Here is a 27,494-nt window from a genome sequence, read left to right as displayed (position 1 = left end):
CAGAAATGATGCCTTGAGCCCAAGCCATGCAAGAGTTTCCCACCACTAGTGAAAACATGCATCAAAGAGGATGAGTTCACGCAGGCAGGTGAAGAGCGGGAGATACCACCACATGAAGTGAGGCTTTGTGATGGTTTTAAGGGAACTTGAAAAGAGGTTTCATGCAACCCTCATCCCCAACATGGTCCTAAAGGTCTCTTGTCTTTCTTATGCATCAGTACTTTAACAGAAGGCCCTTTGCCATCCCCTTTTCCCCTCACCACCACCCCTGCTGCCCCTTTTCCCTCTCATCGCCCCTCTGGACCTTTCAACTCTCTCTCTCTCTCTCTGTGTGTGTGTGTGTGTGTGTGTGTGTGAATTGACAGTAGCACTGAAGCAAGTCTGGATTTCACAGCTGGACAGAGTATTGTCTGGCTCCTAAGAGTCTAGCCAACCACAACTGACCAGTCCTATCAAAATGTTAACATGTTGAAATCAATTTAAACAGATACAGTTTGTTTGAAACTGTAAGCCAATCTACAAGATAAATTATTAACCCTCAGCTAATAAACATGTTCAAAATAATATAATGATATTATAGAGCATGTGTGCATCATTATATTACATGGCTATTCTGGTGTGTCTATATGCCAACTGCCACAAGTACTGATTCTTCTTTTGCAGCAATAATAAAAAAAAACCCCATGGCCAAGTAAATATTAATCATATCCACAATACTTTCCCTGACCTTTCACTGACTTTCCCAAAAATGGTCCCCCTGCAAGTACAGTGGGCTCTGGGTCACTACACATAAAAAATAATGAAACATGACCAGAATTTTTGGGGGAGGAGGAATAATGAAAATATTTGAAAACACTGAAATACAGTACATGCAATACTTTTTCCCCCAGATCAAATTTAGACTTATTTTACAACTTTAGTAACATAAAATGTAACTAAATGTCTCATACAACCATAATGTTAGGGACTACGCTAGCAGCATATTTGGATATCAAGTTTAATTCAACACTGAAAATACTGAACTCTCCAACAGTGTAATATCATACACATGCATTTGTGAACTAATCTGTCATATAACCCACATACAAATCTCTGAAAATATTGGCATCAAAAATCTCTAATCAAAATCAGTTTCTGTAAGACTGCCTTTTGAATGAGTCTTCATCTTTGTCTTTATTAATATAGACTATTCACAGATTATCCCAAGATGCCCATTGTCCTGTCTCTCGTTGTTTTAATGATTTAAAGTGGTATTTTTTTACTGTTAAGAAGGATTTATTGTGTTCTTGTTGGGGAGGAGGAGATAGTGGTATTTTTATACTGTATATATTTTATCATTGTTGTGAGCCGCCTCGATCCTATGGCAGGATAGAAATAAATTATTATTAATGTTGTTGTTAATGGAGTTCAGAAAACTTAAGCTTTTTGACCACTCCTGCCTTTTCAGTTGGCATGAAATAACCAATATGATGTGGATTGCTCTTCTGCACCATCCAGAGAATGACAGCATCTATTAGGAGCAGAAGTGCATCTTGGATTTGAGTGCTGTATATGTCTACAGTATGCACAGGAATTACTGTTCTCCATTCCTTTAGTATGCCTTACTTATTAAGTTCTTGCAACTTCAAATGACTATACCTTTCAATTGAGTTTTTTTGTACAATCTCCAAAGTTTTTTTCCTTTGCAGGACATGTCCTTAGGGGGGGAAACCCTCAGCAAAAATGTTCTCTTGGTAATTGTTCTAGTTTTCTCCCAGACTTTTATATCTCTGATCTAGAGCACTGACACTTTATTTGGCCAGAGTAAGTATCTGGCCATTTGTTATTATTCTACTGATAATTCTACTGATAACATCAAATGGTGAGGGGGAAAAAGTTTTCACTAGTTTAGCTGAATATTAGTATTACATATTTATGATGAAGACATCCAAATTCTCCAGTGTAACAAGGCAGGTAACACTGGGAAATGTTTTCAATATTAGATCACCTGGTTTGACAACAGTACATGTGAAAGAGGTCTAGGTGTCTTAGACTGTTGCCACACTGGAATGCAGTTTGACACAGCTTTAACTGCCATGGATCCATTCTATGATTTGTAGTTTGTTGTAGCATCAGCGCTCTGACAGAGAAGGCTAAATATCTCACAAAACTACAAATCACAGAAGTCAATAGCGCTGAGCTATAGCAGTTAAAGTGATGTCAAACTACATTAATTCTACAATGCAGTTTGTAGAATTACAGCAGCCTCAGTAGACCACAAGCTAAACATGGGTCAACAGTGTGATTCAGCAGCTAAAAAAGCCAATGTGATTCTAGTCTGCATCAACAGGAGTATAATGTCTTCACTGAGCGAAGCAGCAGTACCACTCTATTCTGCTCTGGCCACAGCTCACTTGGAATATTGTGTGCAGTTCTGGGCACCACAATTTAAGAATGCTATTGATAAACTGGAACATGTCTAGAGGAGGGTGACCAAAGAAAGGTCTGGGAACCAAGCCCTATGAGGAGTGGTTTAGGATATGTTTAATCTGGAAAAGAGAAGGTTAAGAGGTGACGTGATAGCCATGTTTAAATATGTGAAAAGATGTCATACTGAAGGAAGACACAGCAATGGCTTGAAAGAGTCCACCTTAGCATCAGGAAGAACTTCCTGATGGTAAGAACTGTTCAACAGTGAAATACGTTGAGTGTAGTAGAGTCATGTTCTTTGGAGGTTTTTAAACAGAGGCTAAGTGGCCACCTTTGATTATGTATTCCTGCATGGCAGAGGGTTGGACTGGATAGCTATTGTGGTCTCATCTAACTCTATGATTTACTGTTTTGTTTTTGTTTTTGTTTTTTTTGTTTTTTTTTTTTGGTGAAACGTTATGACCTAGCAAGGGCAATAAACTCATTTTCATACATTTTCAATAAGTATTAAAGACACACCGATGAAGGGAGTTTAAAATCACTCTCAACTGATGTTACGATAATTATGGAGATAAAGAACGTGAGGGATGCAAAGGATTTCAGATGAAGCCTGGATAACTATCTCATTCGTGACAGAGAAAGCTTATTTATTTCCTTTTTAAAAGGATAATAAGCTCAGGTACTTCTCAGTCCTATTCTGAAGCGATCATAGAAAAAAATTCACAGCATCAGTAATTGTAACTTTACTTGTGTGGGTATATTATGCCAAAAAAAAAAAAAAAAACCCACCTAGAAACTAATACAGGACCCCCTGTGGATACCAAAATCAGTGGATGCTCAAATCCCATTAAATAAAATGGTATAATAAAATGATGTCCCTTATATAAAATGGATAAATCAAGGTTTGTTTTTTGGAATATGTATTTTTAAACTGTAGATGCTTGAGTCTGTGGATATGGAAAGCTGGCTGTACTGTTGCATCTCTGTTTACAAGATTTTAAAACAGTCTTGTAAATGCTGTTATCTATTCTATTTAGGAAACACAAAATCACTATGGTAATGTTTTTGAAACTATCAAATACCACCAAATCAAAAGTTCGGGTTGTTGTTGTTTTTTGATGACCAACAAACTAGTGTGCTTCAAAGAAAGGTAATTCTGTTGATTGCAAGAATGAGGTATCCAGTAGGGGTCTACTTGTACTACAGTACTACTTGGTGTACTGAAGTGGATTACAACAGCGAAGAATAATTGATGAAATCAGAACCTGAAAATGTTTCTAAAGCTCATCTAATAATTTAAGACTTGGCAAGGCAGATTCACTATTTATGGCTCAACATGCTGTTCTTTCACTGAATTTTTTAAAATGCTTTTACAGGATGTATAGTTTACTGAAGCTGACTTAGCTACTCTGTGGGATGGCCTTTATATAGCCAATAACTTATTCCTTCAATACCATTATTCATTGGTAGGTTTTCTGTGAGAAATTTGTAACACAAAATCAGGCATACTTTTCTGTAAGTTATTCTCTTCCAGAGGGCCTACCCATCTGACGTTCTATAAAGAACTATATAGAAAACCCTACTTTTGGTTAAAATTACATAACTCGACTGTTGTCCTGTGATTGCTGTTTATACTGTTTGATGTTTTTATGATGTGTATTTTAGATATGATTGCCATTGTATGGAGATTTCTGGTTGTAATCCCACTTCGATCCATTAGGAGACGCGGGAAAATATAAATAAAATTATTATTATTATTATTATTATTATTATTATTATTATTATTATTCTCCTTGTTGTTCTAAATTCACATGTTGTCATACACACAAGAGCAATGACAGGGGCAGGGCCATCTAAACATTCTTTTTGGGAAAATCAACAGTATTTTCCTCATTTATGACTGTACAGCAATTAGCCATGCCTCAAATTAACCATAATTTTGTATTTTAACTTGATTTGTACTGGCATTTATTAAGATGCAAAACACAGAAATGGCAGGAACCATGTTTCTGGAATAGTTCATCTTAATTAATAACTCAATGAGGATCACACAATCTGGCTTAGAAAAATTAATTCTCATTATGACTCCTGCAAAATCTCTGTAAGGAAAGCATTTTTGTTCCTATCAGTATCAATCTGAGAAAATTCCAGATACAATTGTTTTTTTCCTGAAAACATTACAAGTGTCACATGTAAGTACAGCTTGCTTTTTTAACCATTCACAAATTAAATCCCTGGTTTGGTAATAAAGCAGGTTTTCTTGTAGGAAGACGTGGCAGCAATAAGATGAAAATGTCTTAAGTACTTTTTCTGGGCTTGAACTAAACATAGTTTAACTGACCAGGAACCAACATTATATTTGTGCCCAGTGGCTACAAATTTCTCTTTCTTTCCTGGAAACATGTCAGGGACTAGCAGCCAACCGCTCAGGACTGGCACCATGGATGAACACTTTGAGTAGCACCGATCTAGAGAAAACTGGTAGGCGTTGGGAGGGAGGGATACTTTCACACAGACTGAGTCAGAGAATTAAAATATATGGCAAGAAAGGCAAACCAAATATTAAGTAAGGCTATTCAACAAAAAAAGAGAAAGACTCTCAGACTAAATCCGATGACAAACCACCATCCATCCCTCACCACAGCTGTTTCATGATCTGCTACTTGTACAGCCAAACAAACAAAGAGATGCTATGGCAGCCAGGGTGGTCACTGGAAGATCTAGAGGTGACCACATTACACCTATATTAAAGTTTCTTCACTAGCTGCCTATTAATTTCCAGGCACAAAACAAGGTATTGGTTATAACCTTTAAAGCCCTTTATGGCTTAGGTCCAGCCTACCTATGGGATCACCTTCTCCCATATAATGCACCCCGCACCCAGAGGTCCTCAAATAAAAACTTACTGCAGCCAGCTAAAACTAGGCTGGCTGCAGTTACCCTGAGGACCTTCTCCTTCAACCGTTTCCAAATTATGGAATAGCCTGCCGGAAGAGATTCAAAGTATTACTAGTCTTGATTGCTTCAAAAAGGCAGTCAAGACATATCTCTTCTGGCAGGCCTTTCCAAATTAAGATGAACTCCCAGTAACTTTGCTTTTATTCATTTGACAATTGTCCTAACTGCCTCTCCCCTGTTTTTAACAATTGTTTTAATAACTGTCCAATAATCTAATTGTATTTTATTGTGGATGGGAGGTTAGGGAGGGTTTGGGATATAATGAAACATGCTATTATTGAATTTTATGGATCTTTAGTGTAAGTCACTTTGTTCGTTTGGAGAAGTGAGATATAAATAAATATGATGATGATGATGATGACGATGATGATGAGAGAAGATCATTGGCTATATAATTTCAACAATTTCACATAATTCCTTTCCATACGCACTGTGACTGAACAATGCTGATGAGACTTGTACTTTGGATTACATGGTTATCTCTGGTATGAAAAAGCTAAAGCTGGCTCAAGTTTTAATCACCATTATGTGAGATTATCATTATTGTGTATTTAGAACTGATAAAAAGCCAAATTTCATTCAAAGTGTTTGACGTTCACCTATGGAAGCATTTTAAGAGAAAAATATACCAAAGTTAATTGGGTGACACACAAAGACTTGTTGATAACAGAAAATAGTCAATATATATTGAAATCAAGAAAAAAATTAGTCTGAAAGATTTGCTTTTTAAACTTTTTTAAAGAGAAAACTGATTGAAAGATTTAAAATGGATTAAAAAATGCAAGACCTTGAAACAACTAAAGCTGAGTTTGAAATCCAACAATGTACTGATGATGAATATTTGATGTCTAAATTGCTGCTGAGATTCGAAACGGAAGGGCAAAAGGTAAAAGATTCAATTCAAATTCAATTCAAGTGAAACAATGGGAAAAGATGTGGTCAAAGAGATTGACATTTACTTTGAGTTATGATTTGAGGGAGAACTTTTACAAGACTATTTATAGATGGTATTTAATACTGGTCAGACTATCAAAAATGTTTAAAAATAGTTCAAATAAATGTTGAAAGTGTAAACATAAGACAGAGAGACCTTTCACCAAATGTGGTAGACTTGTAATAAAGGACAGAAATATAGGACTCAAATACACTTAATATTGAAGGACATTTTAAATGTTAAAATAAAGCTAAACCAGACACTGTGAATGCCTGTTGCAGTGATAGACTCAATTAAGGCTAACAATCAGAAGTCCAATCCAGTCATAACAACAACACTATTAGTCAATGAGTCCACTGTCCAGATGCGCCGTTTGTAGTCTGAGGGGACTCACGGATACATCTGTCACCAAAGGGACAAGTAACCACTTTGGTACTGAGTGCTTCTAAGTAGCTTAGGCTGGCATCCAATCTATAACTCTAGTTGGATATATGGATAAACTGGTGAAGAATATAATAATGAGAGCTTTAAAGTAGAACTAATGCTGCTGCAGAAATAATCTAGTCTGACACCACTTTAACTGCCATGGGTCAATGCTATGGAATTCTGGGATTTGTAGTTTTGTGAGATACATAGAGGCAGTACAGATTGGCAGGAAGGGACAGTGAGATGTCGCCCCTTTCTGCCCCGGATTGGTGCCATGGCAACCAAATGGCGCGGCACCAATCCGGCCTCTGTAGAGCGCAAAAAGGAGCTAGAAAAACCGGCTCCTTTTTGTGTCCTCAAAGTGGTGCCATAGCCACTGCCGCGCAGCATGATGACACTGCAACTCCCTTTGGTGCTGTGACATTTGGACGCAGCGCCAGAGGTACATCATCATATCATGCCCCATGTAAACGGGTGCATGCCAAGATGGCGACCTGCCAGCGGCAGGAGCATGGGGATGCTCAGCCCTCACCCCGCCCACAGGCTGGTGCTTTTTGCCCGTCTGTACCGGGTCTTAGTATTCTCTATTAGAGAGCTCTGGTGCCACAACAAATTGCAACTCCCAGAATTCCACAGGAGGGAAGCATGACAGTTAAAGCAGTGTCAAATTGGATTATTTCTGCAGTGCACATGCAACCAAAGATACTAGCGCTCTTCCACATACACTTAAGTTAAAAACCAGTTTGGGAAAATTTAAAATGCTGGCTTTGTTCTATAAAGCCCTAAAAGGGTTATAGCAGGGGTAGGCAACCTGCGGCCCGCGGGCCAGATGCGGCCTAGCGAGGACTTGGGACCGGCCCCAGCCCGGTCCTGCCACCGATTGCCGCCGGGGCCTTTGGCTTCTTGCGTGCAGAGGCAATTGTCTATAGAAGCCTCAGAAACATGCATTTATATTAACATTTTTTTAAAAAAAAATCAGCAAATTTTTTCATGTGTCCTCCACTTTTTAAAAAAAGTGTCCACCATTTGAAAATTTTGTCCTACATTTGTCCCAGTTTGTTTATTTATTTATTTAATTTTTTTTAAATTATTTGATTATTTATTTATTGGCTTCGGCCCCTCAGTTGTCTGAGGGACAGCAACCTGGCCCCCAGCTCAAAAGGGTTGCCTACCCCTGGGTTATAGTAATATGCAGAACTGTTGGCCCTTCAGGTGGTTGGAGCCTCAGCCAGCATGGCCAATGGTCAGCAAGTAAATTATTGTCCAACATTTGGAGGGCCAGGAATTCATCACTCCAAAGACTGGAAATATTATCATTTGTAACACTACTGAAGGACTGCCTCTTCCTCAGAATACTTCAGTCATCTATATGCACACCTGTGAGTACTCCCTCTAACTGATGTTGGAGGGAGGCAACAAAAAAGAAGACTTTGCAGTGAGACCCAAATACCTGATACTTTTGTCATCACATTACTATTTTCAACTTTAATATATATATATATATATATATATATATATATATATATAAAATGCAGGTATTATTTTAACTTTCACTTTATGGGCAAAGCTGAAGTTTGTCCTTTTAAATTATTTTAGTCCTCTGAGATTTGATACTGTGTGTGTGTACGGTTTTGAGTCTAGTTTATATACTGCTAAATTTTTATTGTGTATTTTTATTGTAATTTATTGATTATGTTCCAGCCTTTATGAATTCTTCTCAATTGTGCCCAGTTTAGAGAACAACTGAGTGATAAGCCATTGGAAGAAAAATCATTACCAATCTCCCACTTGTTTCTACAATCCCTGCCATTCATGCACAAAATTCTACTTTCATACTTGTTTAAATCTGAGATTATGTTTCTCTAATTTCTATTTTGCCTTTTTTGATTAATGGAAGTATTTTAAATCACAGGAAGAACATAGCTGAACAAAACACATTACTAAACTATAGAAATATGTAACCATCACTGGAAATCTTTGCTTTAGCTCTGAGAATTTCTCAGAATTTAGTCTGAGACTTTCTCTGATAAAGAGCATACATTTAACACACACAAACACAGCAATTGATTATATAAAACTAAGCTTTTAATATATTAATTCTTTTTCTCATAAAACCCAAAATCTACCATTTCTATACCAGCCTCTCATGAAGGTTGAACTTATATTTTCTGATGTTTATCTACGTACAAACATCTTGCTTTTAATAAATTCTCCAAACCTTGAACAGTTTTACAGCACGCTGTGACCAAAAAAATAGTTGAAATAATACATTTGAAAGCATCTTGAAGTCCATTTTCAGAAGGCATTCCAGTCTACTGTCTACATTATAAAGATACCTTGTAGCTTGAACATGATCTTGAAGATAACACACCTTATTAAGTTCAACACATACACTAAAGCAACGTCACAGCCTCCATGACAAACATGAGGACTCTAAGACCAGGACATCTAATTTATACCCCCAACCTGCACAAAATGGCCAAAGAACTGGAAGTCACAAATGTAAGTTACTTCTGATCACAAGCGGCATGGTATGGCCTGGTAGTGGGGAGAAAAGTGACCATCACATTTGCTGGGCTGACCATATTCTAAAAACTCAAGCCCCTACTCTTCCATGCTTTCAAGGCAGAGAGACAATTTTACATCTCTCTAGTAGTAGGCTGACTTGTGTGGACCTGAAAGTTCTCTGGGAGCTAACGAGTTAAAATACTGATGATGGCCTCAAAAAAGGATGGCACTAACCACATCTACTACCTTACCCTTACAGTGCCACATATTGCTCTTGTATGCCGGACTACTAAAACTTGGAATTCAGCATACTAGAATGTAAATATCAACCCAGCATCAGTTGGCTGAATACATCTCCACCATTAAAAAAAAAAGTCTGTCAGGTAGGTGGCAGCAAATTCTACTTTTCACTTTATAGGCATCAGAAAAGAGTCGTACATAAATACTCCCGATGACCTAGTAAATCTGTTCTGCTTCCATCCAGTGTGACAGATTACATTGTTGACTGAAATGCACCTACAGTCTGTGTTTAAAGAAACTCAGTAACCATAGGCTAGAAATCTGGGCATACTTGAGACAAAACCTTGTCCCATGAGAACCTTTTAAGTGATTTTCTTCATAGCTTGCAAAAAAAAAAAAAAAAAAAAGGGAAAAAAAGGTCCACAGTGATAAGCAACTGTACATAACCTCAATGCAATAAGCCCAGTTCTAGTTTACATCACTCGCTAGAGTCTAAAACAGTTGGGGAGGTGGTGATAGCAAAATTGCTCCATGTCTCTACCACAATCCTTTTCTTTTAAAAGGGGGTATGAAAGTCCTCAAAAATGGCCTTGGCAGACTGCACTCTATCCATCCCTATCTTACGTTCATCTCTTTACGCAAATAAAGGACAAACTAATGAGCGAAACACAAGGCTACTGCCATATCTAATTTGGTCCTCAGCCCCAAAAGCCTTGGAAAAACAGTAGATCAAGTGCAGCATCTAGAAAACTAGAAAACAGGAAGGTGCCCAGGCCATTGGACCATCAATCCCATGACTGCCAGGACTATAGTCACATTTCCTATCAAAAGATACCTATTACTGCCAATGGTCCCCTATCAAATTACTAACTATGCTTGATCTTGCTTAGTTTCCAAAATCAAGGGGCCTTCAAACAGGATCACCACCACCACTACCACTAGAGGCAGCAAGAAATACTTTTTAATACCTTTATCAAATCAAAAAATTACAGTTCATTCTGATTTGGGCTTAACAACCACCATTTTACAACTATAATCCTGCAAATAACTGTTTGCCATTAAACATAGTTTGAAAAATTCAGATAATACAATATTTTTATTGTACTATTTGCCAACCTATTTCTGATACTGGAACACAAGAGAGCAAACAACACAAAACTCAGTGGTGTTCCTCTCTGAAAGCAAAATACTATGGGAACAAAGCAGACCTGACATATCTGTAATGATTTTCTAAAGTCTTTCAGACACGATAAAACTAAGTACTGTAGGTGGTGCATACACATTTCACTGTGCTACACAAAACCCACAAGTGGTTAACCATGGAAGCATAAGTTACTCATATTTAAGTTTACTTCAACACAATGAAGCCACCTGTAGCAGGAAGACTGAAGGCAAATTTATTTATAACTAGAAAAGGATAGAAAATCAAACACTTCTCAAATTAAAAAAGCAAACAAACCTTTTTCAACATCTTGTTTTGCTTATGGAAGAATTCCACCTTGATGTCACCACACACTGGCAATGGCTGAGGGAATTCGAAGTACATATATTTGTCTTCACGTCTTGTGGGTCCTGAATTGGATGTGAATATCTTTACCTTGAGCTGGTAGACCACAAACTGAGGATCTGCATGATAAAAAGAGGCATTCCACAACAATCACTATAGAAGAACTAATTTTTAAAAGAACATAAACTTTAAAAAACCTGAATGATTAATGTTCAAAAGGAATTAAGTTATGCTATGTAATTTATGTATACTAGCAAACCTAACAGTTCTTAAGAAAAATGTTTGTTTAAAACTGAGTTTAGGTGTATGTTAATGGATATTATATGTATTATATGTATTTGTTTATAAAATAAAATAAATAAAAATAAAACTGAGTTTACATACCTAAAACATTTGAATTACTGGTGCTGGCTAGAACATTTCCAAACTAACCATGATATAGAAACGTAATGCAAACCTGATATACTGTATATACTCGACTATAAGTCGACTTCATATATAAGTCGAGGGCAGGTTTTGGGGGCAAAATTATGGATTTTGTTATGACCCTTGGATAAGTCAGAGTAAAACTTAGGGACATGCAACAAGGGATCTAAATGATGAAGCAAAGGAAAACAATGCCAAACAATCTACAAAATAATGGCAGGCATAACTGTTTTGGTTCACACAAAAGGCTGGATGGAAGAGAGAGTAGAGGAAGTGCTTCCAGGACAGATTGCACTCTTGCCTTTCACCAGAGGATGGTTCCCTTTTTAATAAAAGTTAAAGTATAGTATTTACATTGACCCGTGGATAATCTAACCTACATTTTTGGGGGTTAATTTTTTGACTAAAATTTCTAGACTTATACACAATTATATATAGAAATGCAAATTATTGAAAGTAAAATGCAGGCTTTATGGATGCCCCTGTGTACTGTACTGTGTACTGTACTGTACACAGTGTACAGCTTATTTGTGTATCATCTTCTTTACACCTATTCACAAGTAAACTATCATGTCAAAGAGAAGAGTAACAATAAAGGAGATGGAAGTCAGTCCTCTATAAATGTAAAGTTTGTAGACACTACTGACTTGCCATATTAAGCAGCCATGAAACAAAGCAATTTAAAATGCCTTCCAACATCACACATAGAAAGCAAAGCATCCTATTTTCCCCAGTGTGCACATACATCAAAAATTCTAACAGTTTCATCAATCAATAACTGTGGTAGGATATGACACACACCTTGTTACATAAAGTCTGGAAGATAGGCCACATGTGTGGCAGTAAACTGCTCTAATAACTATTATTTCTCCCCATGGAACCTGATCAGACCTTGTTTCAATCATGATCATATCAATAATTTCCATTAACTGAAACCTATAGGTGAAAAAATATAGCTAATCCCTATCAATATCTATAGTCTTGTGCATAATTAACGTCAATCAGCAATGTCTCCAATTAGCCCTGTATTCAGAGATGAAAGCAAACTGTTATAGTGTGGGCACCATATCCATGCAACATACAGGACTGTACCATGTTCTGAAGGGACAATGGAAAACTCCTACAGCGAATGCTAAGAATCAACCTCAGTAATGATGATATACCAGCTGACAAAAGAAATTCTAAAAGGACCTGAAACATTACTATAACTACTGTTCTTACATTACATAACATGTATTTACTACATTTCCAGTTCAAGCTTCTAATCATGGCAGATTCATTATTTTTCTCAGCCTCTCAATTTTTGTTGTTTAATTATCCCAAAGAGAGAATTATGTAGAATAGTTAAGCATGTGATAAAGATTCCCTAATGGTCACAAAGTAACCACTAACCGAGTCAGGATTTGAAACCAGATCTCCCTGTCCTCAATTTTGATATTATACCACATTGGTTTGTGGGGAAACTACTGTATAACTGTTCACACAATCCAGCATGATCTACTGTGACATTGCTTTCCAAAGTACTCTGGCAGATATTTTTTTCCATCATGTATTATCTGAGATGCTTTTCACTGAAGGGAGTAAGTAATCTGGGACCCACTGCAGGCAAACAGACACTTTGTCCATTTACATACTATATTCCTATCCAGCTCCTCAGATATCAGTGGTAAATAGTACCATTTTGATAGTCAAATATTAATTTGTGTGGAAGGATATGGGAATAAGTTGTTAAAATTAATAAATGTACCAATGATAAATGGTAAAGTAACTGTATTAAGTACAACATTCTGCTTGTCATGGTAGTATAGTTTTATCATAGCTGCCAGTCGCTTGCGTTCACCCTCAAGATGGTGGCTGCAGCACTCCTGCTCGTTCATCTCTCAGATCCTCAGTTTCTCTCCAGCCTCACATTTCATACGTAACACAAGTAATGAACAAATGAGACACAAGGCTAGTGAGAGACAAATGAGTAGGAGTGTTGCAGCTGCTGTTTCAAAGGTAGAAGTGGGTGGCTGGTGGCAAAAAGATGAGAGGCTGGAGAGACACTGAGAATTTGTGAAATTATACCACACTGGCTTTTGGTGAAGCTATTGTATTATAGTTCACCCAGTCCAGCCCAATCTACTGTGAAATGGCAGGAATCCAATTGTAGTGCTCAGGGTGAATCCATGCTTCCCGCCATTTCACTGACCCTTGCATCTCTCTCCAGCCTCTGAAATATAGTACAGGGACGTGCTATGCTACTTGTGTATTCCAAAAACCAAAGACCCCCCCCCCAAAGTACCAACTCTAAAATACTTCTCATCATAAGCATTTTGAATAAGGATACTTAACTTGTACAATGATATGAAAATCAAAATCAAAATTCTATCTTATATAGCAGAAATGATTAAAAAGGAACTCACTGCAAGTGCCACCACTGAACATTGGAATTGTTTCAAACATCATTTTGTGAAAGAGCAGTGCCACTGGTCTGTAATCCAGATGATTCTTTAAAAGGTAGCTATAGTAATATACATAGCGCCTCTGACTGGGAATAGTTACTCCCTAAATTGAAAAAGGAAAGAAAAGCAAAAAATATTTAATCATATGTAACATTTTCAAAGCTTGCTACTGAATTGACTTTCATGAATTACATTCTAAAAATGAATCATACCAGCTGCACATAGGCAAATCAGTCTATATCTACAAACTCTTCACAGAGTGAGAAATTTAGCATAACTCTGATGAATTGAAATAAGCAACCCAGAGAGGTCTAGAACCCTTCTCCACTCTGTATCTGCTACTAGGGAAGAGAACCCCAGAAGGGAAAACAGATCATTCAAATACAATTTTGGCTTCTGCCCATGTCTGGGTGACATAGAAGCTTAGAAGATGGAGTCTCATTTTTCCCAATATGAAACTGATCTGAAATGATTCTCATAAATTGGTCTACCCACAACATATTACTATTCTTCTTAATGTGGATAGTTCAGTTGTAATCAGTGAACTCTATGAATGTTAGAAGACAGTAAACAGTAAAGCAAATATAACATTAAGTCACAAAATTGTCCATGCAAGACTTTCTGTGATTTTTGTGTGATTTTTCCGTGTACATTCAGTATTTATTGTACTTCCTCTTTACAATTAACCTCTCTACTCTTTCTCATACACCCTATAACATACAATGTTGCATTCCAGATGAGCTGCATGTAATGGATGGCTGAGGGTTATTCAGGTCCTGTCTTCCATTAAAGCAAGCACAGATGTAATTAATACATAAAGAGACCATTTAAAGAAAATATGTGGAGAAAAGGAATAGAGACTAAGAAATGAAAAAGAAAGGAACGCTACTAAAACTGACTTTTACAATGTACAAAAGTACTAATTACAGACAGGCCAAAATAAAGCTGCTTCAAGTCACTTTGGAGGTATGGTATTTCAATGATGCATGAGTCCTAAGAGTCCAAAATCCACACCAAAGCTGCACTCCAGTCCTTAGGACTGGAGCATGGCATTGGTGTGGGTTTTGGACTCTTAGGACACATGCATCATTGAAATACCATACCTCCAAAGTGACTCGAAGCAGCTTTATTTTGGCCTGTCTGTAACAGGCCATAGAATAACATTTAAGATATAAAATCCACTTGCATGTTCAAAACAAACTCTATACAAAGCATCCCACTACCAATCTAATTACACTGAACTTCACAAACCCTTAAACAGATAAAGGAGCAATAATTTGTACAGTCAGCTACTGGTTTTTGTTTGCGTGTTTAATGTATGTGGCAACAGAAAATTTAAGAAGCTGCACATAATGTATGATCCATAAAGAATTTGGAGGCCAGTTTGGATCTTTTCCATATCAAAGATGATCACATTAACTAGGCAGTCATAAAGTATGTTCTTCCTTTAGCTAAGGGAATTGTTGTAATAAAAGTTGAGAGGAATGTTAGGAAAAAACTGTTCAAAGACAATGCCTTGCAGGTACATGCTACAATATTCTCAATTATACAGTTGGTAACACTCATCAAGTTGACTTCAACTTATGGCAACCCTATAAATGATAGACATCCAAGTCACCCTACCTTCAACAGACCTGCTCAGGTCTTCCAGATTCAAGGACATGGCTTCCCTAATTGAATCTATCCATCTAGAATGCAGTCTTAGTCTTTTCCTAGTGCCTTTTACCTTAACAAGCATTATTGCCTTTTCTAAAGAGTCATGTCTTCTCATGATATGGCCAAAGTATGGCAGTCTCTGTTTAGTCATCTTGGCTTCTAGGGAGAGTTCTGACTTGATCTGATCTAGGATCCATTTATTTATCTTTTTAGCAGTCTACACAGTATCCATAGAACTCTTCTCCAGCACCACATTTCAAATGAGTTGATTTTCTCCCTATCAGCTTTCTTAATTATCCAGCTTTCAGAACCATACACATACATAAATAGGAAATATAATGGCATGGACAATCTTAACTTTACTATTCAATTATATATCTTTATAGTTCAGGAGTTTGTCTAGTTCCTTCATAGCTCATTTTCTAAACCTAGTCTTCTTCTGATTTCTTATCTGCAGTCTCCACTCCACAGATTAACGGCTGAGACAAGGTATGGAAAATCTTGAGCTACTTTCAGTATCTTCATCAACTTCTTTAAAGTTATGTGCATCATCTGTGGTCATTATTTTTTTTAATGTACAACTATAAACCTACCTTTGCACATTCATCCTTTACTTTCTTCAATAAATGTTCCAAGTCTTTGCTAGTTTCTGCTCATAGTATGGTACACTTGCATCTTACATTGCTGATGTTCCTTCCCATTTTCATGACTCCTTCCCTCCAAGTCTAATCTTTGCTTTTGTTGTTGTTGCTGTGTGCATTCAAGTAATTTCCAACTTATGGCGACCCTATCATGGGGTTTTCATGGCAAGTTTCTTCAGATGGGAGCTGCCATTGTCATCCTCTGAGGATACATGTCTGTGCCTTGCCTAAGATCACCCAGTGGGTTTACACAGCTGAGACAGGATTCAAACCCTGATCTCCAGAGTCATAGTCCAATGCTTAAACCATTACACCATGCTGGCTCTCAATCCTGCTTTAGGTATGATATATTCAGTTCAGTTAAATAGAGAGCCATTAGGGCTGAAGGGCGGGGTATAAATAAATAAATAAAATTAGGGTAATATAATTGGCCCTTGGTATCCGTGGGGGTTCCGCTCCGGATCCTCCTGTAAATGGAAAATTCTGCTGGGCTTCATACGCGATGTGCATGCGACTGTGTTGGCAAGCCTGTGCACATGCCTTCATTGAGAATAAAGTGGAGCCATCAACAAATGCTCCAGTCCATGGATGGCAAACCCATGGAAAGGAAGAACCAATTCTAAAATGCAGCTTTGCCTGACTCCCCTTGCTAATTGGAAACCATTCTGTTTCTCTGTATTCTGTCCTATCAGTAGCCTCTTGCTTACATACCAAGACAATCAAATGCTGTGCTACGCTCATTTCTTTAAGAGTGATCCATAGTTTTTCATATCTATACAATCAAATGCTTTGCTATAATCTATAAAGCACAGGCGGATTTTCTTTTAATAATAATAATAATAATAATTATTATTATTATTATTATTATTTGGTGTGGTCTATTATCCAACAAACGTTTGTAGTATGATCCCTTGTGCTGCCTTCTTTCCTGGACAGCTGACATTTCTCGCTCCATCAATGGTAAAAGTCTTTGTTGTAGAATTTTGAGCATCAGTTAATGCAACGATTCTGTGATCATGTCAATCCTTGATGTCTCCTTTCGTACACTATTTCCAGTCTGTGGACCATTATTTTGTTTTCCATATTTGTTGACAGATTTTAGTTACAACTAGAGTAGATTCTGTCTCTGTAGCTTGAAGCAGCTCTATTGGTATGCCATCTGTTTCCAGTAATTTATTTCTCTCAAGCGTTCTCAGTGCAGCTTCCACTTCAGCTTCTAAAACTGTAGGTTCATCTTCAAATGGTTCTTCCTTAAATAAATCTGTAGTCCTTTCATCTCTTTTATGTTGTTCATCTGTGTATTGACTCCATCATCTTTTTATTTCTACTTGGTCATGTACCGTGTTCCCCTGGTGGTCATAGAGCATCGCCACTCACAGTTTAAATTTCCCTTTGATTTCTCAGATCTTGTCTAAGAGGTCTCTTGTTCTTTTTTGTTGTCATCTCCTATTTCTGTGCACTGATTATTTTAGTAGTTCTCTTTCTCCTTGTGCACAAATCATTGAACAGTTGGATTCAGGGTTCTGACTCTATTTGTGTCACCTTTTATATTTGCTTCTTGACTATCCTTAATTGCTTGAAGTTTCATCTGTCATCCACTGAGGCTTCTCTTTCTTTATGGCTTCAGATAGTGTCTTTCTGAATTCCTCCCTGACAATATCACTGGATTTATTCCAGAGTTCTTTTGGCTTGCAGTCTTAATAGTGCAAATGTTTTTTACATTATCTTTAAATTCTACAAGGAGCTCTTTAGGTTGCATTTTGGTGCGATGGCTGGCTTAGTGTTCTTCTTTAGCTTTACTCTAATTCTTTATATTAGCCGTTCATGATCTTTCGGACTGATGAGACAACCCAAAAATCTAAACTCTATACAGTACATATAAGAAAATCCACTTCTGTAGCCACAAAGGCTTTTCACTAGTACAGCTGGTATTTCTCTGCTGTTGGACATGTTCTTTCCTAATTTTGAAATATATCAACTGTTTTTAAAAAGTTTGGAACTTAATCTGTATTAATGACTAAATTTTGCAGCTTGGCATAACAATTTTTATTCTCATATTCTGAAAGCAAGGCCAGTGTAGTCTAGCGGTTTGAGCACTGGACTACGATTCTGGAGATCAGAGTACAATTCCATGCTCACCCATGAAACCCACTGGGTTACCTTGAGTAGATCATGTTCTCTCACCTCTGAACAAATTTTGCCAAGAAAACCCTGTAATGAGTTCACCTTAGGGTCACTGCAGTTTGGAGATGACTTGAAGGCATTCAACAATTATGAAAATAAGTTATTTTTTAAAATGGGAGGTGTTTTCTGGATTTCCAGGTCACACAATATACAGTATATATCCATGTCCTTTCCAGGCAAGCATTCTCTGAAGATACCAGCCACAGATGCTGGCGAAATGTCAGGAAGAAACTCTTCTACAACATGGCCACATAGCCTAAAAAATGCACAAAAAACCATGGATGCCGGCCATGAAAGCCTTCGACTTCACATTTTCTGGATTTATTTAATCCATATTCTCCTTTTCTCCCAATAAAGAGAATGCCATCCTTATCCAATATAGTAAGGCATTTACAACATGCGGCTTCAAAACAAAGCTAGTGCTATGAGATCCAAGAGACAAACAAGATATTTCTTGAAATTTGCATGAAATAACTTAAAAAAATAATTTTGATTTTAATCAGTACAGAGCAACATTTGTACTGTTTAGAACCATTTCTGCAAAAAAGCAGCAAAATAGAAAGGATTCGTGCCAATTTCATTCTATGGTTAAGGAGTGCATGAATGCCTGTGATCTATTTCGGATTACCATTTTGTGAAAGGAAAAAAAATTTGTTCTAGAGATTGTCACCTTCCAGTTGCTCCTTCAGATTTCCCTATTTATATACAGTAGACCCTTTCCCACCTGTGGAGGTTCAGTTTCAGACACCACAGCAGATAGTGATGGGCGGGGTGATCCAGAGGAGCTCCAATCCACAGATGGCTGCCCACTGTATTTCCAAGATACACTTAGTTTGAACACATACAGTATGTAACACAGAAATTCCAAATAACAAATAGGCAGAATCTTGACAATCACTACAGAGTGGCACACTAACTGTGAGCCATCGCCTGGAGGCTAATGACACAATCCTGAGAAGCAGCCCCATCTGAGAATGCACACACTTTCCCAGTTCAGCACAGTCCATCAAACTTTGTATCTCAAATGAAGAAAGAAAAAGAGAGAGATATTGTATATACCCAACTATAAGAAGACCTCACATATAAGTTGAGGGCAGGTTTTGGGGCCAATTTATGTTTTTGCTATGACCTGCGAATAAGTCGAGGGTAAAACTTAGGGGCATGCCACAAAGGATCTAAAGGATGAGCAAAAGGAAAAAGATCTTACAAAATTCCAGGAGGCATAACTGTGCTCACACTAAAGCCTGGAAGGATGAGAGAGTAAAAGGCACCAGTGCCTTCAGAATAGATTATACTGTTGCCTTTCACCAGGGGATGGTTCCTTTTTAAATAAGCGTTCAAGTAAAGTACTTACATTGACCCATTGATAAGTTGACTCAGGTTTTTGGGGTCACTTTTTAAAAATAAAATTTCTAGACTTATACATGAGTATATTCAGTATTTCTTTTTATGTAATATTTATTGTATCCACATATTGAGGCCCAGCTAATTACAACTATTTTTGAATCCCCGTAGTTTTTATAAAACTAGTTCAGTCAATTCTTCTGAAAAGACTTCAGAGCTATAAATGTATCAGAGAAACACTCCTATTTATTACTAGGGTCCAAAACAAAAATAATTCAGTTTGAGACTGCTTTAACTGCTCTGGCTCAATGTTAGGGAATTCTGGGAAATGTATTTTTGTGAGACATTTAGCTTTCTCTGCCAAGAGCTCTGGTACCACAATAAACTACAATTCTCAGGATTTCCTAGCACTGAGACAGGGCAGTTAAAGCAATAATAAATAAAATAAAATAAAATAATAAAATAAAATAAAAGCAGTCTCCAACTGGATTATTTCTGCACTGTTTTGGACCTAAGTTTTCTATGTCATACATAGAATGACAACACTTTTAAAGAATTTTTAATGAGCAAGTTTAAGAAAAAACGCACTGAAATGATGCTACAGAGAGCAATATGCAAGTAAAAGACTCAAAGATGAATACAGCGAGCCAGTGTAATGGTTTGAGCATTGGATACAACCCTGGAGATCAGGGTTCAACTCTCCAATTGGCCCTGAAAACTCACTGGGTGATCTTGAGTAAGTCACACTCTCTCAGACTCAGAGGGAGGTGATGGCAAACTCCTTTCAAACACATCTTGCCATGAAAATCCTGTGAAAAGTTCACCCTTACAGTTGCTGTAAGTCAGAAACAAACTGAAGGCACACAACAATAACAACTTCCGTGAACAATCCATGTATTTGCCAGCCTACATCTGACTACTCTGTTACAGAAATTAACCTCACCATTAAGCTGTCTCACTCACTAGAGATCCAAACATTCTGAAACTCAAGGGAAGGAGTTCTACTTCTGTAAGAACTAAATCAAAGGACTATAATATCCAGTTTGCTAGAATTCTTGCTGTTATCTATACTGATCAGATGCAGGAAGATCTATCCAGACACAGGGATGCTGTCCAGCTCCAAATAAGGCTGTTACCTAGTTTGGGACAACAAGTTTGAAGACAAGAAGCACAGTACTTGAGGAACAGAGGTGGTCAGAAAAGTGGTAAGAGGTAGAAACACATTGAGTTCACATGTGAGAACTGACAGAACAGATGTCGTTTCTCAATTCTCTATAGCCAATTAAAAAACCAGGCAGACATAAGAAAAACGTTTTGTGAAAATGCAATAAGAAATGAGTACAAAGGTAAAATTTACAACAGAATCTATGGCTAAGAACAAGAAAGGCTAAAGTTTTCTGAAAGCCCAGGGACTACAACATCTTCCTTCCTAGTTATGCTAGATGGGAAGAAATACTGGGAAGTACCATTTGCTAAGGAACATGAAAACAAACAAATGTGGATTGAAGACAGAATGTGAAAACACAAAATTTATCTTTAGAAAGCTCCAGGTAAGGAGAAGTGAATTGCAGTGCTGGCAGTTCACTGACATGTGTGTGGCTGAATTAAGGGCTGTCGAGACAATAATCTCACAGAATATCAGTTTGCAACTTGTACTGATTATCAGCTCCAAAGTTTTGCCCACAACTGAGGCGGAGACAAGCTCCTGCTGCAGTGCTTCCATCTGTTTTATTATAATCAAGTCATCAAGAATACTTTCACTACAGTGTGTGGGCAACAGCATGATTTCCAGAAGTACAAGGAAAACCCAATATGCTATTGCATACACTTTTACTGAAGATGATTCTTCTTCAAGGAGTGGAGTTTGTGTACCAAACTATTTATTTTATCTGCCGCTGATCTTCATTTTAGTGCTTTCATTATATTTATATACTGCACTGATAACAGTAACCATGATGGGTTAAATGTATTAACTAAATAAAGGAAAAATAAAATACTACAAGGCGTCTACTATAGAAAGTCACATGAAGAAATCCAAGCCAACTGTTTTCACTTAAGATACAAAGAACTATAAAGATTTTAAAAACTCTTCTGATCAGGCATAAGTGGTAGATATGAAAAGTTAGGATACATAGATAATGTTGCCCACAAACTGGACATAAAGAGTGTTTCTCTACAGTAGTAACAACCCAGCAAGTTTTTTTTTTTAAGAATCCAGTGACAGAAACTATATTCCTGTATCCAAAAAGGCAAAGATAACAGCACATGAAACTTCTGGACTGTAATCTAGTGATTTGGACAACTAAACACAGAAGACAGCGTCTTCAAGATGTAAATACAGAGTGTGTGTGAGGGACAGAACTTTGTAACTCCAACTGGAGAAGTAAACATTTCTTGCTTGTTTTGCTGTCTTTGTTCCCACTCAGATTATGTCCATGTTGGTCCACTAACAGTATCACCAAAGAATGGATTTGTGTTTGTTTTATGGCAAACATAGCTATCCCTGAAAAGCATCTCCCCTTGACACTGTAAAACACTGGTTGTAGAATCTCTGAACTGATGTTAAAATAGGCTGTACCCATCTTCCAAACTCAATGTCTTATGAAGTCAAAAACTGTAACTGAGGCTGAAATGTTGTACCCAAAGCAAAGGATGAATGAAACATTATTTTACAGCAAGTGTCCACTGAACCAGAACTGGTGTCTGCTGTGTGTAATGGGATATCATCTGCATCCAAACATTTGCTTCTGGTTGAAGAACTGTTGGAAACATGGGATGAAGGTGACAGATTTTGTATGGAGTCAGAAACTCAATTTGGAGAACTGCTGATCCACATGAAAGGCTTGGTTTATGTTGGCCATGGATTCAGGAAAGCATTTGGATAGGACTTGAACTGCTATGATGACCTGTAAGATGCTGAGATTGAAAAGAATAATCACAGTGCCTATGGAGCAGTGACTAACTCAGTCTATATTTAAAAGAACATGCAGGAGTTCCAAGCATGAACTGTTTTATCTTCACAATTTGAACATTAACTAAATTAAGCCCTGTCCCACAAGATGGGACAGCTTCAGTATCCTGGTGGCTTTTGGGTTCCAGAACTTTGGAATACAGAAAAACATGGAAATTAAGGGCAACAGTATGCAAATATTTCAATCTTATTCTTAGTCCAATTAAAAGTGTAGGTTAACAATGATTCAATGAATCTACTACCTGCTGGCTAGGGATGCTGAGAGTTGGGCTGCACAATACCCACACCAATTTAAAACAAACAACTAGTGCAATCATTCCCACAGACAGCTGAATTAGCTTGAAGCCTCCATCTGTTAAAGTCAGTTACATCCAACCAACTCTCCATTCTTTCTATGCATCATAGGAATCATAGGAATCACCCAGCTTGCAGGCCATATCCAAAACCCCAGCCCTCTTTTGCATACTCCACCCTGTATCTCCCAGTGTCCTCAAAAACAAACTAAAAACAACAACAAAAGAACCATAATCTGTGGTGTTTCTGGCCATGGTGATTGAGACAAATATACACTGCATCCACAATAAAAATAATCAAAAGGTGAATAAATAAATTGTAGACATTGATAGAGGAGTCTCTGTGGAGGTTCTTTAACTTTCTAGATGCAGGCAGAAATGAAGATAACTTGAGCTGTTCAGACATCCAGGAGAGGCTTGGCCACTACCTGGGAAATGTTAAAGTTTATGATACCAAGATCAAATTTATTAGGATCGAGCAAAGTTCTGTAATATGTAATGCAAAGCACTTAGCCATCCTTACTAGCTGTCCTGTATACATAAAAAAAATTCTCCAGAGAACACAGGGAATATTGCCCTAAGATAGAACTGCCTACTACGCCTTGATTATGACTGTTTTCATTGATCATAAACATCAGAAAGATAATTAGAAAAATACTGGCAATTAGATTAAAAAAAAAAACACCTTACAAACACCTATCACAGGTGCTACCACTGTGGTGGACCAAGTTGAATTGAGGAGATGATGCTTCACACGTGTCAAAATTTCAGTTTTCTAGAAGGTTCCAAATGGCTACTCTGCACAGGTGTAGACCAATATGTGTGAAGTAAAGGGATACAATGATAAACTTGAAATAACCAAGGGTAAGAGACCTCACTGACAAACATTTGGACCTAAACATATTATAGTGGAACACTTTGAAGAAGTTCATGGCATTGGTGAGCAAACTGAATTAGTGAGTGAATCCCAGAAGAGAGTACCAGAGGAAGCATCCAAGGTGGAGGCTTATTAAAGTATAAACCACATGATGGCTGTAGGGTACAGGACCCATAAAATTCCTCCTTGTTCTCACAATATACTCTCTCCATAAACCAAACATAATGCTTCTGGGAACATGCATGATTTGCAGCATTTCTTAGGTCTAAAACACACTGCAGAAATAATCTAGTTAGAGACTGTCTAGGCTCACTGCTAGGAAATTCTGGGAACTGTAGTTCTGTGAGACATTTACTGTCCTTTGTTAGAGACCTCTGGTGCCACAATAAGATTCAGTTCCCAGGATTCCCTAACACTGAGCCAGGTCAGTTAAAGCAGTCTCAAACTGGGTTATTTTTGCAGTGTGTTTTGGACCTTAGTTCAGAGGCTTGATCACTCTAAATGCAAGGTGAAAGCAAGAAAATATTAAAATAAATAAATATTAATTCAATAGCAGTGACATGTTTCTCTCTGTAACTACTGTATTATGTGTGTGAGGGGGAGACCACTGGCTCACCTCTGGAAACTTACCGTACATGGCTGTAAGTAGGAGGGGACAGCAACTCTCCTAGCCTTCCAGACCTCTACAACTCCTTCAGTCAATCTATACAGGTGAATTCCAACATGTAGTCTACACAAAACTAAGCAAGTATATGGAACAGAATTTTATAAAGACAGACTGATGGGTAACAATTTCGAGAAGAAAAAGGGTTTTACAACTCCCTTTTTTAAAAAAAAATAATTTAAGCTATAGTTTTTGAACCACAGTGTTTTTATTTAAGTATTTTTATTTATTTAATTAATGGCCTGAAACACATGGGCAAAACAGATTTGGACTGGGCACATGCGGTTGCCATGGTCCTGGTGGCCTCACTGCATTCCTTTGGGCTCGTATGTTTCAGACTTAATGCCACATTTTCTATTAAGTACAGCCATAGGAAGCTGATAAGAATTACAATCTACTGTTCTGTAATAATCTCAAATTAGGGTCTTGAATCAATGAGTATACTTTAGAGTTTCTGACTCCATACAAAATCTGTCACCAGGGAGCCCTGGTGGCGCAGTGGTTAAATGCCTGTACTGCAGCCATTCACTCAAAACCACAAAGTTGCGAGTTCAAGACCAGCAAAAGGGCCCAAGCTCGACTCAGGCTTACATCCTTCCGAGGTCGCTAAAATGAGTACCCAGATTGTTGGGGGCAAATTAGCTTACTTGCTAATTAGCTTACTTGCTGTTCACCGCTATGATCTTTGGAATAGCGGTATATAAATAAAACAAGTTATTATTTTTATTATCCCATGTTTTCAATGGTATAATTTAAAGGCCAATTACTATTTTACCTTATATATGTACAGAGAGATATGGAACTCTTCTTTGGTCCAAATAACACGGCAGAAATAATACAGTCTGAGACTGCTTTAACTGCCCTGGCTGTGCTAGGGAATCATGGGAACTGTAGTTTATTGTGGCACCAGAGCTCTTGGACAAAGAAGGATAAATGTCTCACAAAACTACAGTTCCCATAATTTCCTAGCACTGAGCCCAGGCAATTAAAGTGGTCTCAAACTGGATTAATTCTCCAATGTGCTTTAGACTTTTGCCAGGAGAGCTACATTTTCCCCTGCAGTTCAATACTGTTCTGCTACATGAATACTAGAATATAAGTTTGAAGTCAGGAAAAATATGACTATTTGAATATTGCCTGCCTCCTTACAAAAACACAAACACTTTAAACATCAAACATGAAAAATGGTTGTCATGAAGGTGTCAGGATTCATTTTGCTTGTGCAGCAAACAAAAATGTATTCAGAAAACATACTATTTATCTTCATCATAGTATGTAAGTGTCTGATGGAACTAAGTACTGTATTGTAAAATATAAACAACAGAGATAAATAATCATGCATGTAACCATGAAGTCATCATATCCCTGTTTATATACATGAGATCAATGCCATTTACCAAATGGCTCAATAGCCAAATTGATATATTGCTCATTCCTGCTCCAAATTTCATTAAAGATAGTCCTCAATAGTTCAAAGCAACTAGAAATGTTACACAGAGAAATGTTAATACAAAATTTAAAACAAACACATAAAGCATTTTAATCCTCCTACATCATGATTTTTTTTAAAAAGAAGAAGAGTATTTTCTGAGCAGTAAGTGGTAGGGTCAGGATCATAATTAATGTAAGGATTAGGATTTAACTTATATTTCTTGCATTTCCTTACTTAAATGAGTATTCCACTGTCCTCCTGAATGGAACTAACCTACTGACAACTGGAACATGTCATCATGGTTCATAGAATCATAGAATCGTAGAGTTGGAAGAGACCACAAGGACCATCTAATCCAACCCTGTGCCATGCAGGAACTCTCAATCAAAGCATCCCTGACAAGATGGTCATCAAGCCTCTGTTTAAAGACCTCCAGGAAAGGAGACTCCACTACACTTCGAGGGAGTATGTTCCACTGTTGAACAGCCCTTACTGTCAGGAAGTTCTTCCTAATGTTGAGGTGGAATCTCTTTTCCTGGAGCTTGCATCCATTGTTCCAGGTTCTGTTCTCTGGAGCAGCAGAAAACAAGCTTGATCCCTCCTCAATATGACATCCCTTCAAATATTTAAACAGGGCTATCATATCACCTCTTAACCTCTTAATAATAAAACACATCATATACATTTCATCCAGCTGGACAGGCGGAAAAGGTACCCTAATGGCAAAAGACAACAATTTATTGAGATATATTTCTGTCATTATTATTATTATTTAAAAACTGTGTATGATTAAAGTTGTCAGTACCACAGAATGCATACACTGTAATTTCACCTTCTGTAACATAGGTGGGATACTTCTTTAGAAAGGGTTAGAAAGTTAATTTGTCATGTTTTAAATCATCCGCACTGTGCGGCAGTTTGTACATTAAATACATTGTACACCTGTGGGGAAGGGAGAAACTAAGAAATGATAGCTGTTTGTGACCTTACATACAAAACAGAATAATAACCATACCACAACATTTTAGGGATACAGTATGTTTATGCAAAACAGAATAACAACCATACCACAACATGTTAGGGATACAGTATGTTTATGATCCAAACCTAATTCAAAAATGCCAAAAAAATTCTTTGTGTCTCATGACATTCTACACAACTTACAAACGAAATGACACAGTATGTGTGGACAAGGCAAGTTCTTACCTTTTTATCTCTGGTCCTTACTTCGCCATAGAAATCTAGGGCTTCTTGTGCCTTGTGAAATCTTCCTCGATGTAACAAATATGCACAAATCATTACACCAGTTCGTCCCTTTCCAGCTTTACAGTGGATTGCTGCAACATGATTGCCATCTTCACTAAGCCATCGGTCAAGATCTTCACAAAAAGGTTTGATAAGCTCCAGCTGTGGGGGGTTATGGTCTTCAAAAGGATACTGTGCAACTGTAGAACAAAAAGATTGCATTGATTAACCAAGAGTCAGATCACTATTATGTTTAACATGCTATTATTAGATCTTAAAAGTGATTACAGGTTTTATACAAGTTATAAAAGTCTGGAACAGGCTTGTACAATTTG

The 27,494-nt window shown here is 37.4% G+C and overlaps 1 protein-coding gene across 1 annotated transcript in view; it reads right to left on the bottom strand.

The window, feature by feature from the left end:
• The window catches only part of PTEN (phosphatase and tensin homolog), a 75,443-nt gene that overhangs the window by 11,185 nt on the left and 36,764 nt on the right, over window positions 1–27,494 (bottom strand). The window contains exons 5-7 of the mRNA XM_042456995.1: window positions 27,121–27,359; window positions 13,814–13,955; window positions 10,935–11,101 (exon numbers count right to left, since the gene is read on the bottom strand). Of these exons, the coding sequence (XP_042312929.1) occupies window positions 10,935–11,101; window positions 13,814–13,955; window positions 27,121–27,359 (548 nt within the window). The remainder of the gene's footprint in view (window positions 1–10,934; window positions 11,102–13,813; window positions 13,956–27,120; window positions 27,360–27,494) is intronic.

This window comes from Sceloporus undulatus, chromosome 3 (assembly GCF_019175285.1).
Source record: "Sceloporus undulatus isolate JIND9_A2432 ecotype Alabama chromosome 3, SceUnd_v1.1, whole genome shotgun sequence".
NCBI classification, from domain to species: Eukaryota; Metazoa; Chordata; class Lepidosauria; order Squamata; family Phrynosomatidae; genus Sceloporus; species Sceloporus undulatus.
The sequence above is the reverse complement of the archived record's forward strand: the minus strand, read 5'-3'. Positions and strand labels throughout refer to the sequence as shown.